This window comes from Pongo pygmaeus, chromosome 3 (genome assembly GCF_028885625.2).
Source record: "Pongo pygmaeus isolate AG05252 chromosome 3, NHGRI_mPonPyg2-v2.0_pri, whole genome shotgun sequence".
Taxonomy (NCBI): domain Eukaryota; kingdom Metazoa; phylum Chordata; class Mammalia; order Primates; family Hominidae; genus Pongo; species Pongo pygmaeus.
Genome location: NC_072376.2, coordinates 111,818,662 through 111,835,180, shown reverse-complemented (window position 1 = coordinate 111,835,180; position 16,519 = coordinate 111,818,662). Strand labels below are relative to the sequence as shown.

At 35.6% G+C, this 16,519-nt stretch overlaps 1 protein-coding gene across 1 annotated transcript; it reads left to right on the top strand.

Annotated features, from left to right (window-relative positions):
• Positions 1-859: 859 nt before the first annotated feature.
• On the top strand, positions 860-16,282 carry ADH1B (alcohol dehydrogenase 1B (class I), beta polypeptide). Its single transcript, XM_054485405.2, has 9 exons — positions 860-1,246; positions 4,494-4,595; positions 5,196-5,334; positions 7,075-7,162; positions 7,260-7,479; positions 9,294-9,554; positions 11,290-11,425; positions 11,997-12,135; positions 14,923-16,282. The coding sequence occupies exons 1-9, from the start codon at positions 1,229-1,231 to the stop codon at positions 14,945-14,947; spliced, it is 1,128 nt and encodes a 375-aa protein (XP_054341380.1). The 5' UTR covers positions 860-1,228; the 3' UTR covers positions 14,948-16,282.
• The last annotated feature ends 237 nt before the right edge of the window (positions 16,283-16,519 follow it).

Genomic DNA, 16,519 nt, shown 5'->3' with positions numbered 1-16,519 from the left:
GGATAAAAGAAAAATCAAACTCCTATGCTTGGAAAGCCATGAGGATACTAGTTATATTGATCAAAGGGTAATGGAAATGATCCAGTGAGGATTTTGCTCCATTTCTCACAATTATTTAAAATCTACCACAAATGCCTGTTCCTCTACAATGCCTCCCCTGAGTCCTTCATTCTGAATAGCAACTCTGTCTCTGTTCCCAAAGCATTAACTGACCCCTGTGATAGGGCACTTCCCAGCCAGGCTGATATGTAGACTTGGTTGCCTGTGTGTCTTTTCCCTATAAACTGTGAGCTTCCTTTTATGAATAATAATTGTAGCTAACATTTCGGAGGGTGTTCCTATCTGCAAAACTCCATGATGAGTGCTTTACAAGGATTATTTCATTTATTCACAAACAGTCCTTTAAAATGATGCCATTATTCATCTTTATCTCACAGATAAGGAAACTAAGGCAAAAAAAATTCAGTGAAATAATAAGTCCAAGTACACAGAACAAGTAAGGAACTGGGTTGGCCTGGTCCCAAAAGCCATGCCATCACCGCTGCCCCATACTGCCTCTTGGCACAGGCAGAGGCCATGTCTTATTCATCACTGCTACTCCACTGGACCCAGCTTAGTGCCTGACACAGGGAGGTGTTCAGTCCATACTTACTAGTTTTGAGTGGAGCAGAATTGCCAGGCACAGTGATCCCCTTTGCTGTGACTAATTGGGTGTCTGATCCTCTGCTGTAAAGACAACGAGGGTGCTCTCTCTATCCTACTTCGTTTTTCCTGTTTCCTTACTCCTCTTCCTTCCTCGCCACCCCATGTGCATTCAAAGTTGCAGCTTAGTGCAGACAAAGGGAATACAAGGCAGAACGACCTACGTGGGATTGAAAGAAGAGAAACAAGCAATTCCAGAGCCTGGGGGGGAGAGTGAGGAAAAGAGAAAGTGATTACAATTTATCACTTTAACTTAATATTTAACCTAATGAAAACAAAATCTTATCTAGAATTTGGAAGTCAATATTTTGATTGCTGGTTCAGTACCCTTTTATCTGTTTTGACAGTCTGAGAATAATCCAGTGGGTGTGGCTTAAAGACATAGATCACGTGTGGAATTGGAATTGGATGTTACGCAAGCAAACAAAATAAATATCTGTGCAATATATCTGCTTTATGCACTCAAGCAGAGAAGAAATCCACAAAGACTCACAGTCTCCTGGTCTGCAGAGAAGACAGAAACAACATGAGCACAGCAGGAAAAGTAAGCAAAAAATATATTACTGTTGGTAATATATTCTCATCAATATAACAAAGAAAGGAATACAGTATTCGATGAATAATTTAAAATTCATATCTAAATTAGAAATGATACACTGAAATATGATATGCAATATACACCTCAATAAGTAATGTATACTGAACGGCAGTGGAAATAAGCTATTCTTAAATACCTTTAACAGAAATGTATAGAACCTGTATCTATTAAGTCTTTATTTCCTACATTAAATAAATGTACAGTAAAATGATAGTTTATTCCAAGCTAATCATGACTGATTTGTAAATCTAAAGTTAGAAGAGTCTTTAATGGCAAGTTATCTTTATAATAAGAAACCATAATTAAAATGTGTTATTATTTTTATTCAAATTTTTTATGAACACAGAAAGTTGTCTGACAGAAGTCTGATGAGAGGAATTTGACTCAGAAGACTGAAATATCCTTTAACCTTACTATAAAATATCTTACAAAATACTCATTTATCTCACAGCATTAGAATCATCAAGGTTAAGCAAGAAATCAACATGCAAATTCTGATTAAAAGGGGTCCATTATGATACAGTTCAGGGAATTTCCACAAAAATCCTATGGAACAGTATCTTCCCCTTTTAAAAGTTAATATGGTTTTACATAAAATTAATGATACAATTTCAATAATAATACAATTTGAATCACTTAGCACTAGGAATACAGATATTTGGTTTTTTCTTCTATAAATTTGTACTTATTTGCTCAATGTGTTTACAGGTGCATGTGGTCATTCAATATAATCAATTGATATTTTTTAATTGTTTAATTACATAAACCTGTGCAACTATTTCCAGTCTTTTTTTGTGTTAGGAGTGTACCACACAGTAAAATATCTCACTATGATAATTCAATTTAAAGGTTCTGAGGCTTCTCTCTACATTGTGTGACAAACAGGCTCATATCAATAAGGCTGGTTGGAAATCACCAATAGCCCATTGTTACTGTTCTTATTCCATCTCACTTTACTTCCATGTATTACTAATTAATATTTACACTCCTAATAGAAAATTATTTAAAAAAAGAAAATTCAAATTTACCAAACTCAACTTAAAAGAATAATGAGTTCATAGAGCAAAAGTATAAACTAACTATATTAATGAAAATAATAACTGATGAAATAGGCAATCCTCCCCTCTTGGGTGCAACATCAATAACTTAGCTTTTTGACAGCATTTCATCTGTGTTTACCCGTCCTGCATTTTATTTTCCTCAAATGCTAAATGGTAACAATACTATTTCATAAAGTAGTTTTGAGAATTAAATGAATACTGTAAAGCACTTAGAATCATATCTGGTACATGATTAAATATTAGCCACTATTAAATATTAAAATTTAAATAAATATTAGCCACTATTATTATTATTACTATTTAACGTTTTGATAACTTTTTAACATCACAGAATACTGAAAACGTGAGGCTAGATTAATCATTATTCTCTGTACAGCCAGCTTTGAGACTTTGGGAAAATTATTCAATCACTGAGTCAATTGATCCTCAATTGTTTCACCTGTAAAATAAGCCAATAATTCAATGGTACTGTCCTGGTAGCAGCCTTGTCAGGTTTAAAAACAATGCACATTGTTTATAGCAGCACAATTTGCAATTGCAAAAATATGGAATCAACCTAAATGCCCATCAACTAACAACTGGATAAAGAAAATGTGGTACATATACACCGTGGAATACTACTCAGCCATAAAACAGATGAAATAATGGCCTTTGCAGCAACTTGGATGGAGCTAGAGGCCGTTATTCTAAGTGAAGTAACTCAGGAATGGAACACCAAATATCCAATGTTCTCACTTAAAGGTGGTAGCTAAACTATGAGGACACAAAGGATAAGAATGATATAATGGACTTTGGGGACCGAGGGAAAAGGGCAGTAGGAGGAATAAGACATAAAAGACGACATATTGGGGTTCAGTCTACACTGCTTGTGTGAGGGGTGCACCAAAATCTCAGAAATCACCACTAAAGAACTTATCCGTGTAATCAAAAACCACCTGCACCCCAAAAACTACTGAAATTAAAAATCAATCAATGAATACATTTTAAGATAAAAATAATGCATGTAATTTACCCAGCACAGGCCACAATGTGCCTGTCACATCATAAGCACCTAATAATAAGAATCTTCCTACTGTTAGTACCTTGTGTCTAAGTATTCTGATATTTATTTTGGCATTGACCATGTTGAACATCCTACAAAGTTGAAAAATCTGACAAATAAATAATGAAAATGAATTGGCAGAAAAATAAATCTCAATTGAACTTTTAAATTATATTTGCAATTATGTTGATTCTTTCTAGAAAGGGCTCTGCGAATTATACATGCTTTACCACAATGAAGATGGGTTTTACAGTACACTGCCAAGCACTAGAAATATATGCTGAACTTTATTTTTAAGAACATCTATGGATAAGCTCTGCTAAACAGAAATCCAAACACACTGTTTCTCCAGTTTTAAAATATACATGCGTGGGTCTGAGTGTATACACACACACACACGTGCACACACACACACACCACCAACTCTAATCTCTATAATATTTGGCTCAAATCTAAGCTGGAAGGAGTCTCTACACATAAATCAGATTACAAAACAGGCTGCCAAAGCTAAGTTTCAAATGAGTAGGAAACAAGTAGCACACAGAAGTGGTGGAGAGAGAAAATTAAAAGAGCACAATAAGCAAATAGGGAGAGAAAGAAATGTCATCGTACGCAGGAAGGTAAATGTATAACTGTTCTTATAGAGTCAGATCCTCTTGGCCTAAGCAGAAAATTGAGCAATAAAGCAGTATATTTTATGTAGATAGACACTGACTCTGTCAGCAAAATAAAGGTGACTTCTAACTTCATGTATCAGCCAATAGTTGTGGGTAAACGAGCATTTTCAGGACGGCATTAGGAAATATCAGGAATAAACACCTTCAGAGAAAAGCAACAACAACATAAGAATGGCCTAAATAAATATATTCCATTTTTCTCAATGTCTTATTATACTTTATCTTTCCTTATGTTATTGCTTTTTAAAAGATACTTTTATTCTCTTTATAAACCAGAGTACTTCATTTCCATGGAGCACTTGTTAGGTACCAGACATGGGACACAATATTACATGTACAAAGATGAAAAGACACAATTTTATGACTTCAAGAGTGGGAAAACACTGTCACCATCTCTCTGTTTGATTTTCTAGGTAATCAAATGCAAAGCAGCTGTGCTGTGGGAGGTAAAGAAACCCTTTTCCATTGAGGATGTGGAGGTTGCACCTCCTAAGGCTTATGAAGTTCGCATTAAGGTGAAGTATTTTTCCATTTGTATTTCATTTTACATTTAAAAAACTCAGAGAACATTAAAAATGGAAACATCCAATAATCCACTAAGAGGCATATCTTATATGATCACCCAGAAAATAAAATTACATTTGTTGTCAAGGAAAGGTATAAATGTAATTTTTAAATTTTTAAAAGGCGATCAAAGAGTACATACAGTATAATTCCAGTAAAATACAAAAGAATTTATGTTTGTACAGAAAAAAATTCCAAAAGATATATATCAAGACTTCAAAATCAATTAACGTTAGATATTTTCCATGTGTTACTTTGCTATTTCTACTTCTATTTTTTAAAGCATGCATTCTTATGTAAGACTTAAATATTTCAGAATCAATTATTTCACAGATTATTCTAAATTGTTTAATTCAAGAAGGGAAGGTAGAGAAGGGTTTTAGACTGAATAACCTTGGGGATAAACTGAATCTCTCATATGTAGGAATAGTAGGGATTATTAGCAAAACTCTTGAATACATTTTAGAAACACAATTTCAGGAATTTGGGTATGTTAAATTCATCTAGTTACACTCTTTTCTGAATCTGAACAGCTTCTCTTTATTCTGTAGATGGTGGCTGTAGGAATCTGTCGCACAGATGACCACGTGGTTAGTGGCAACCTGGTGACCCCCCTTCCTGCGATTTTAGGCCATGAGGCAGCGGGCATCGTGGAGAGTGTTGGAGAAGGGGTGACTACAGTCAAACCAGGTACAGGATTCACACTCAGGGAACACGTGTGGTTCACCATCCAGGATTTCCCAGCCTGGATGAGGAAACCAAGGCAATGAGAGACGAAAGGGCTTGCACAAGGTCACCGCGCAGCCAGGACTTCAGGAGTTTCCTCTTTCCCTCTCTGTGTGCCTGACTCAAGCATATATGCATTCAGGCACTCATGCGTTGTACCCTTCGACCATTATGTACTGAGTATCTACTAGACGCCAGGCACCAGGTTAGAGCCTGGAGATATGTGAGGATCAAAAGAGACACAGTGCCTACCAGTGTGGCATTCATAATCCAGTAACTTCCGTGTTAGTGTTGCTGAATACTGTCTTCTGTCAGGGCCCAGATAGGAGGAGAAATGGGAGGAGGGAAAAAAAGTAAATATGGAAACTGTTCTGTGCTGAGTTCACAAAATGGAGGCTACATGGCTACGGATGAATAAACATGACCTTTTCTTAGGTGATCTATGCAGCTCCCTCACCAATTTCCTCTTCCAAAACGGTCTCTCTTCCTGAGCATGGAATTAATGAAACAGGCTAGGTGAAAGGAAATGAAAGAAACATAGAAGGAACCATCCCGCCATCAACAATGTCTGCCTTATTACCTTCAGCCATGCTTAAATGCAACTGGTTACAGATTAGTAATTATTTTATTTTCAATATTTATTTTACCCTAAACTTATGTATTAATGTAAATACTTTTAGAAGTAAAGGTTTAATAACTAGGACATTGCCATACCATCATTTTCACATAAACTTTACCTATAAAATATTAATGCACCAACCATTTTTCTTGATCATGTGGAATGTATAGCATAGGTGATTAAAAATAAAAATTATGTTTAATTCTAAAAAGTCGCTTTAGCCTGTAGATTCACCCTGCCCCCTTACCAAATACCAATTTAAACTGTGAACAGAAAGTAATAAACTATCCAAAGTATGTTTTAGCTCTATTTGCTTTAGTTAGAAATAAATTAACAACAAAATGACAGCCTTACTTTTTACCCCTACTCCCTCCACCATAACAGGAAAAGTAGATAATTCACAAATTATCAGCTAAAAATATTTGTAAGTCAATTCTTATCCTAAAAGAAAGTGCCTAACTTGTAGTGAAGTGCTGAAGTTTTCAGAGAAATTTCTGGAATTCTTCTTTGTCCCATTTTTGTTAGTTTTTCTCAAAAAAAAACCCTAGGATTTTTTAAAGCATTCATTTCATAAAAAAAGATAAGCACAGTCACTTTGAAAAGCCAAGAATTGGTTAAAAATTCTCATATTTATTGTAAATCAATCTTTTACAAAATACCACATCTTCCTAATATCTACAGGCACTACAATAGATCACTTTCAACTAAAATTTATATTTATATTTTATAGTAAGAATATTGAAGATTTAATTAGTTAAAGTTTAAATAAAATGATGTTTGCAAAGCCTCCAGGAGAAATCAGTACACTGCGTAAAAGTTAACTATTAGTACAGAGGAAGTAATTTTTTTAATCTGTGTGGTCTCCCACATTTGCGTTTTCTCATTAGGAATCCTCAGTCACTTATAAACCCAAACTGAAAACAATGCTGTGGCAGGCACTGAAAAATGACATAGTTATTATTGAACTGTATTCCTTAAAGACTTTTAAAGAAACATGCTTCTAATCAATACATCTGAGCTTTAAGTTTTTGCTGTATTAATTCCTGCATAGAAATTTAAGAAGAACTTGTTTTATTCCTCTCCAGGTGATAAAGTCATCCCGCTCTTTACTCCTCAGTGTGGAAAATGCAGAGTTTGTAAAAACCCAGGGAGCAACTACTGCTTGAAAAATGAGTAGGTTTCTGACGCTCTCTTTGCACAGACTTTGAGTCTGCACATTACTTATGCTCCTGTCTCATGCCTTTGTGTGTCTGTGTATTGCACTGCCCAGTCTAGGCAATCCTCGGGGGACCCTGCAGGATGGCACCAGGAGGTTCACCTGCAGGGGGAAGCCCATTCACCACTTCCTTGGCACCAGCACCTTCTCCCAGTACACGGTGGTGGATGAGAATGCAGTGGCCAAAATTGATGCAGCCTCGCCCCTGGAGAAGGTCTGCCTTATTGGCTGTGGATTCTCGACTGGTTATGGGTCTGCAGTTAACGTTGCCAAGGTGAGAATGACAATGCATGATAAAACTGCTTACATGCAGACTGTCAGAAACCAAAAGGGAAGCAATTTCTTGCAAGAATCAGAAATTATTTTTGTAGATTTGAAGTGTCGATTATGAGTAGAAAAATGACCCAGAAAGAATTGAGTACACATGCTAGAAATTTCACCAATTTATTGCAGATAAAAAGTTGTTATGAATAAAGATGTCATTTATAATAATTTTTCTTCTGAATTTGCTGTTTATGGGATCATGAAACTTGAGGCCTAAGAATTCATTTAGTAATTCATTCAACAATTAGAGAGCACCTATAAATGCCTCAGGCACCAATAGGTTCTGCTAGGCTCTGACAGCAAAAGTAAATGAAATGAAGCGTTTGCCCTTGAGGAGCAGCTAGTCTGTGGATCCTCTACTCCCAGAATTAGGATCAACAGTAGAGTCCAAAACTTTACCTGATGCACCTCCAAACCAAGGCTCACCCACTCTGTGGATTCTTAGACGGAAAGTAATAAAGATTCAGTGATGCATAATTCACTCATTATGGGATTTCACTGCTAAAACTAACTCCCCTGGCATGACACACATATATACTTCAGAAGTGGTAAATTTAAAGCAGAAATTCTTTAAAGGCTCCTCATCTGAGTAGGCTGAAAATCTAGTAGTATGCTTTATTTTATGAAACCGAGGTTCAGAGATATAAAGATATTTGCCCAAAGCCTCAGTGCTGAGACTAAAATATATTTTTAATATGACAGCTGAGACTAAAATATCTTTTTCAAATCTCCTGCTGAGTCTTAGCTCGCAATACATAATTATTAGTGTTTTTAAATCAGTCACAAGTCTTGTGTTTTTCTAAGTAAGGTGGAAAATGGTGTTGTCCCCCATAGTATGAATAATACTTGGTGAATGAATGAGTGAATAGACACCCTTAAGGGAATATAAGGATGAGATTACTTGGGACAGGAAAGCATGTTACCCACAATGAAGACTGACTATGGGAGACTAGGTTTAATAAATAGCCCCTAGCCAACCAAAAAGAAAAAATTCAGAAGGCATCTTTTCCAAATTTCTGTGACTTTAGCACTTAGCCCCTTGTTCAGTTGCCTCATACATGTTTGCAGATGGTCAAAGTGATCCTACCCAAGAACAGAAGATGAGGATACTCATAACAATAGATTGTATTTATTATTGAAATATAGACAAACGTTTCATTGCTGTGTTGTTCGCTAGTGTATTTTTAAAGCAGGGATATACTGGTCACAACTACTGAACATAAATGAACCAATGAGTTAATTACTGAGGGTTTAAGTGGAATATTTTTCATTCTCCTGGAGTAGCCTTTTCCACTTATTTTATTTTCCAAATATTGCCTTTGTGTATATATGAGTTACTGAAGCTGGCTATCAGGGGATTTCAGCAATCGAGAGTCCCTTCAAGATTGTAATCACTGCCATCTGGATCTCAAAGATCATCCAGTCCCCTGGTTCCCAGCCTGACCTTCCCATTGGACTCACCTGGGGACTGAGTCCACCTGCAGAGATTCCTCATTTAATTGACATGGGCTGTGACCTGGACAGTGGAATATTTTGTAAAGCTCCCCAGATGAATCTAATATGCATCAGTTTGAGAACCACTCAACTAGTTCATCCCCTTGAATTTAAAAATAAAGCAACTGAAGCCAAAAGAGGTTTTGATAAAAGATTGGACAAAAGAGTCTGAGTAGCTCTTGATAAACCCCTAGGCATGGCACTTTATACAGCTTAGGCACTTTCTAACAATCATCACTTAATCTATTTTTGCATTTTCTGAAAACACAGGTCACCCCAGGCTCTATCTGTGCTGTGTTTGGCCTGGGAGGGGTCGGCCTATCTGCTGTTATGGGCTGTAAAGCAGCTGGAGCAGCCAGGATCATTGCGGTGGACATCAACAAGGACAAATTTGCAAAGGCTAAAGAGTTGGGTGCCACTGAATGCATCAATCCTCAAGACTACAAGAAACCCATCCAAGAAGTGCTAAAGGAAATGACTGATGGAGGTGTGGATTTTTCGTTTGAAGTCATCGGTCGGCTTGACACCATGGTATGTTCCATGACATGCCCTGAGATTTCTGCCTCTGCAACCTGGAATATGCATTTAGGCAGCAAAATATATGTTTTCTGTATAAAGGATTTTTTAATGATGAATGGAAATTTCCCATCATCTGTTTGTTACCTGGCTTGTTTAATTTTTGTTATGAGAAATCTTTTCTTCCATCAACTACCCAAACCTGTCTCAAGTCGTATTTCCTCTAGAGGAAAAGAAAAGGGTTTGTTTTTTCTTAACTGAGCAATTAGAGATTTACTTCATTAATTTTTAGTTAAAAAATGTAAGTTCAAGTAAACATAAATAATACAAATTATGTTCCCAAATTGGAATGTTTTATTTTTCTCCCACATTCTTAACAAAAATGGTTTAACAATTTTGCATATGTTCTTAATAAATTTCAAATTTTTAACATGTTAGTATTTGGCCAAAGGAAATGAGCAATTTTAGGCCAACTGCTGTTTTATTAACAAAAATATGCCCTAAGGAAATTGACTGCTTTAAGACATCACTGTATTTTATCACAGGAACTGGACAGTGCTTGGCACATAGCTAGTACCCAATATTAGTTGGACTGAATACTTTGAAAAGTCAACAGTCTCTACTAAAAATACAAAAATTAGCCAGGTATGGTGGTGTAGCGCATACCTGTAATCCCAGCTACTCCAGAGGCTAAGGCAAGAGAATCACTTGAACCCAGGAGGCGGAGGTTGCAATGAGCCAAGATCGCGCCATTGCACTCCAGCCTGGGTGACATAGTGAAACTCTGTCTAAAAGAAAAAAGAAAAGTCAACAGACTTTACCAACCCCCAGAATTTAAAAGCTACGTATCTCATAGCATTGCTTATAGATTACATGAGACAACGCATGTGATATACTTAGCACAGTGCCGCCTGTCATATGGGAAGCTCCCAATAAATGTCAGCTGTCTTTTTTTTTTTTTTTTTTTGAGACAGGTTCTAACTCCATCACCAAGGCTGAAGTGAAGTGGCATAATTATAACTCGCTGCAGCCTCAACCTCCTGGGCTCAGGCGATTCTCCTACCTCAGCCTCCAAAAATGCTGAGAGTATAGGCACAAGCCACCACACTCAGCCTCAGTTGGCATTATTGATATGAAATACTATTTCCAATTTTGCAGTACTTACATCATCTTTGGCTTATTACATGGTATTTCTTCCAAACAGTTACAAATATCAATTGCAATGGCAAACACATCTCTAGCTATATTTCACCTACCCAGAATACAGGAGAATAGGAATCCACTTAAGAGGGAGAACGTCAAGTAGACAAGAGACAAATTTCAGTGATGTAATTGTTTATCTTGTTCACCATCAAAATATCTGGTTGAAAGTACTGGGTTCAAAATACCTATGTAATAAATCAATGAAAAATGAAGAAACCAACTCACAGATTGCCTAAGAATTATGTGATGATGAAATTTTACACTTTATATATGTTTGTAATGATGTCTGCTGCTTTATTCCTTTATTAGGAAGAATTAAGTGCACCCCAATTTATTCATCCATTCTTTCATTAAAAAACCATTTTCTGGGCATTTCCTGAATCCACAGCAGTATGCCATGCAAAAAAGGGGAATGAAGGAGCAAAAGACATGATGTCTTCCCTCTACACACTCACAATCCAGTTAAGCCTATTACATGATATTGTGCATTATGAGTAGGAACTATGCGACTCCACGTTAAGGATGCTAAATATTCACTTTATTCCAGATGGCTTCCCTGTTATGTTGTCATGAGGCATGTGGCACAAGCGTCATCGTAGGGGTACCTCCTGCTTCCCAGAACCTCTCAATAAACCCTATGCTGCTACTGACTGGACGCACCTGGAAGGGGGCTGTTTATGGTGGTATGTAGTTGGGCTCAAGTGCCAAATTCTCATTAATCTCAATATAGCTCCCCTTTTACAATTGACAAGGCAAGGTTTTGAAAACAAATCAAAAATAAATTTAAATTCCTTTTCTATCTACAGTCTCCAAATCAACTAGATATGGAACTAATGCAGACATAAGGTCTCAATATAGACTTTTCTGTTGTCACCATAACCCAGGACCTTTCATCTCCATCTGTTTTTGTACTTGTGACTGCGTAAGGCATGGAAATTTTTAGTAGAACATGGAAACCTACAATAATATTTCATATCTACACCCAAATTTAGACAACTGATAAATTTGCTCCTCTACTTTGGGCATAAACTTCTGTACTATTATTTCTATGGAAGAGACAAAATAACTAACAACCTTCATTTATCTGTGATTTTTTTTAAGTCAAGACACTGTAAAAGCATATTGAAGTACTCTATCTCTTCTTATCCTCAGTTATAGCAGTCTGGAATGCAGCACCATTTATTTGGAAAATCTTCTCTTCAATTCTCCTACTTACCCTAGTTGAATCCAACAATGATACTGTCTTCTTTTCAGGCTTTAAGAGTAAAGAAGGTATCCCAAAACTTGTGGCTGATTTTATGGCTAAGAAGTTTTCACTGGATGCGTTAATAACCCATGTTTTACCTTTTGAAAAAATAAATGAAGGATTTGACCTGCTTCACTCTGGGAAAAGGTAGATTTTAAGTTAGTTTTCTGTTTTGCTTTTTTTTCTACCATAGGGGATTGTCTAGCAGAGAATGAAAAATGTGGAAGGATGAGAAAATATAGAGTCCCTTGGTTTTCATTACCAGTTCAGTCTTTGCATGGAGCGTATGTAGGATCATACTGTGAGAAGCTGAAAACAGTTGCTTTGCATTTCCTATTCTGCTGGAGTCAGATTATGTTGATTACTGCAAATCTGAATGATCAGAGCCACTCAGCCTTCCTGAAAAGTGAACACTCACATTTGCCCAAATAAAAAAAACCCACAAAAAAACAAAAGTCTATTTAAACAACCATAATTATAACATGGTGTCTTTGAAGCCTCTTCCTTCTACCTATATAAAGCTGACACTAAGTGTCTGCATATTTAAATAATTTTCAGGACATCCTCAACATTTTCATTACAGGAGTAGGTGGAACTACATTGGGATTGTTTTCTAGGTAGATATTACTAGTTTTTCTCTTTTTCTTTTTCTCTTGTAGTTTAAGAAAAAATTTTTTACCACTGAAAGTTATCATAAAAGAGAAGAGTAGTAAACACTATTTTAAATGTTTGTCTTACATTTTCTCTGAAGCTTAGAAAAATAAGCCAATTCTATTTCCTACCTCTAACATTTAATACTTACAACCAGCTATTAAAATGAATTTTGTCACCTGCATTTACATGAGGCACAACTGGAAACAGGCAGTTACATCTAACCTTTGCCTTCTAGCTCCAGAGTCTTAGATTCTTCTGCTATCCCACACTTATTTTCATGAGGTTTTCAACTGTAAATAGTGTTTCTATGGCACTCACAAAATCATTATACTAGATACTTTAACTGACAACATTCTTGAGGAAGGAAAGAAACTAGCACCCACAAAGCACCAGCTGTTCTATTAAGTGTCTTACCTGCATTATCTCCTGTGATTCCCAAACAATGCTCAGTGTCAGTCTCAATCTCACTATCTTAGAGAACAGAAACTGAGACTCGGAGAAGACATGACTTTGCCAAAATCATCAAGTGGTAGGAAGGGGAGCCAGAATTCAAAAGTAGATCTTGTTTTTAGCAAATCTATTCACTTTCTATTAAACCACACTGCCCCTCAAGAGTGCATGTACATATGGAAAACAGTAGTCATCAAAGGTTAGTTATCATTGTCATTATTATTACCATTGACATCATCATTGGGATCATCATCATCACAGGATTGAAAAGATGATGGCAAATATAGAGAGGAACAAAACCAGAGGACAGTGTTGAGCAACATAAGAAGTCATGAAGCATGCCTAAATTCATTTTATGAGAATGTCATATAGTAATATGCATATGTAAATATAATTAATCCTATCAATAAGCAAAGATTAAAAATTGTAATATTCAATATTGGTAAGAATAAGGCGAGTTGGGCACTTTCGTGTACTTTCAGTAGTAATTGATACATACTTTTGGAAAAGCAATTTGGTAATATATATCAGAAACCTTTAAAAAAATAACTGAATCCTTTGCCCCAGCAATTCCATTTCTAGAAATCTATTCTACAGAAATAATCAACTATTCAAACATACATATATGTTTACTTGTTAGAACTTTAGAAACATTCTGAAGTTCAACATAAGGAAAATAATTTCATAAATTCAAGTCATCTATTAGAAATAAATGAAACCATCAAAAAGAAATGACTTCATTGGGAAATTCTCATGATGTAATTTTAGGCTCATTTAATGAAGAATATAAATTGTATATGTTGTATATGCAATGTCTCAAATTTTCATCAAAAACAGTAAAACATGCACAGATTTCTAGAAAAAAGTTCATAGAAATTCAAGAAAACATTGAGAATGATTATTTCTAGGTTATGGGATTATGGATTACTTTTATTTTCTTCTTCCTGCTGTCTTGTATTCTCTGAATTATGTGCATATATTTTTCTCATATATGCATATGCATATACATATATATGTTAAAAATTATTAGAGTCACAAAGACCATCATTTTCTAAAAATATTTATTTATGAGAAGTTGGTTTATAGAAAGGGCATTAGTTCTAGTGTAAATGTTCCATTTGTAATCTTCACAAGAATGAACTATGTTAGAATTAATACAAATCAACTTTATTCTCTACTTCTACGAATCCTTAAACATCTGTATCAAAGGTCTTTTAAACTTCCAGCATGGTCTTAACTTTGTTAAATTATCAATTCTTTCAGGCAAGTTATCCATCATCTTATAATTTTTGCAAATTTGTATTTGGGTTTGAATCCCAACACTCCATACTAGATGTGCTACCGGAGCAAGTTACAAATCTTTCTAAGTCTCAGTTTTTATAATCTCTAAAATGGACATAATATGGAAACCTATCTCCTAGTGTTGATGTTTAGGTTGAAGTTTAAGAAAATGCACAAAGAATGTGACAAATAGTAAGAACTTACTGCAAGTTATTATCCATTGTTGTTTTATATTCCTTATTATACCAGGAACGTGGGCACGCAAAAATGATTTTTTGAAGATGCTAATGTAGAATTAATGTAGAATTGCAATGGCAGGCATACTCAGGATGTTGTGAGTGAGATTAAGATTGGAGGAAAAAAACAAAGAAAAGAAAACCAAAAAAGATGAACTTCCTTTTACTTAAACCAAATGTATGGGGATGGAAATAGGGTAGCTGGGATCACAGACAGATTTTCACTAAGACACCTCAGATACTCCATGGACTCTCACAACAAGCATGTGGGTTGTCTAAATGTTAACACAATGTCTCTTCTTTCCTATTGCAGTATCCGTACCGTCCTGACGTTTTGAGGCAATAGAGATGCCTTCCCTTGTAGCAGTCTTCAGCCTCCTCTACCCTACATGATCTGGAGCAACAGCTGGGAAATATCATTAATTCTGCTCTTCAGAGATGTTATCAATAAATTACACATTGAGGCTTTCCAAAGAAATGGAAATTGATGGGAAATTATTTTTCAGGAAAATTTAAAATTCAAGTGAGAAGTAAACAAAGTGTTGAACATCAGCTGGAGAATTGAAGCCAACAAACGTTCCTTCTCAACCATTCTACTGTGTCACCTTTGCCATTGAGGAAAAATATTCCTGTGACTTCTTGCATTTTTGGTATCTTCATAATCTTTAGTCATTGAATCCCAGTGGAGGGGACCCTTTTACTTGCCCTGAACATACACATGCTGGGCCATTGTGCTTGAAGTCTTCTAACTCTGTCTCAGTTTTCACTGTCGACATTTTCCTTTTTCTAATAAAATGTACCAAATCCCTAGGGTAAAAGCTAGGGTAAGGTAAAGGATAGACTCACATTTACAAGTAGTGAAGGTCCAAGAGTTCCAAATACAAGAAATTTCCTAGGAACTCAAATAAAATGTCCCACATTTTACTACAGTAAAGGGCAGTGTTTTTATGACTTTTATACTATTTCTTTATGGTCGATATACAATTGATTTTTTAAAATAATAGCAGATTTCTTGCTTCATATGACAAAGCCTCAATTACTAATTGTAAAAACTGAACTATTCCCAGAATCATGTTCAAAAAATCTGTAATTTTTGCTGATGAAAGTGCTTCATTGACTAAACAGTATTAGTTTGTGGCTATAAATGATTATTTAGATGATGACTGAAAATGTGTATAAAGTAATTAAAAGTAATATGGTGGCTTTAAGTGTAGAGATGGGGTGGCAAATGCTGTGAATGCAGAATGTAAAATTGGTAACTAAGAAATGGCACAAACACCTTAAGCAATATATTTTCCTAGTAGATATATATACACATACATATATACACATATACAAATGTATATTTTTGCAAAATTGTTTTCAATCTAGAACTTTTCTATTAACTACCATGTCTTAAAATCAAGTCCACAATCCTAGTATTAGTTTAATATTTTGAATATGTAAAGATCTGTGTTAATGCTTTGTTAATGCTTTTCCCACTCTCATTTGTTAATGCTTTCCCACTCTCAGGGGAAGGATTTGCATTTTGAGCTTTATCTCTAAATGTGACATGCAAAGGTTATTCCTGGTAAAGGAGGTAGCTGTCTCCAAAAATGCTATTGTTGCAATATCTACATTCTATTTCATATTATGAAAGACCTTAGACATAAAGTAAAATAGTTTATCATTTACTGTGTGATCTTCAGTAAGTCTCTCAGGCTCTCTGAGCTTGTTCATCCTTTGTTTTGAAAAAATTACTCAACCAACCCATTACAGCTTAACCAAGATTAAATGGAATGATGTTAATGAAAGAACTTCACCAATTAAGAAGGGCCATGTAAATGTGGGTAACCTGATTGTTTTGTCAAAAATGCTAAAGCGGGGTGGGGGGTGGCGCGGTGGCTTATCCCTGTAATCCCAGCACTTTG

Coding starts and splice junctions, on each gene's coding strand:
- ADH1B (XM_054485405.2), top strand. Junction 5,335..7,074: donor GGTGACTACAGTCAAACCAG/GTACAGGATTCA, acceptor ATTCCTCTCCAG/GTGATAAAGTCATCCCGCTC. Junction 7,480..9,293: donor CTGCAGTTAACGTTGCCAAG/GTGAGAATGACA, acceptor CTGAAAACACAG/GTCACCCCAGGCTCTATCTG.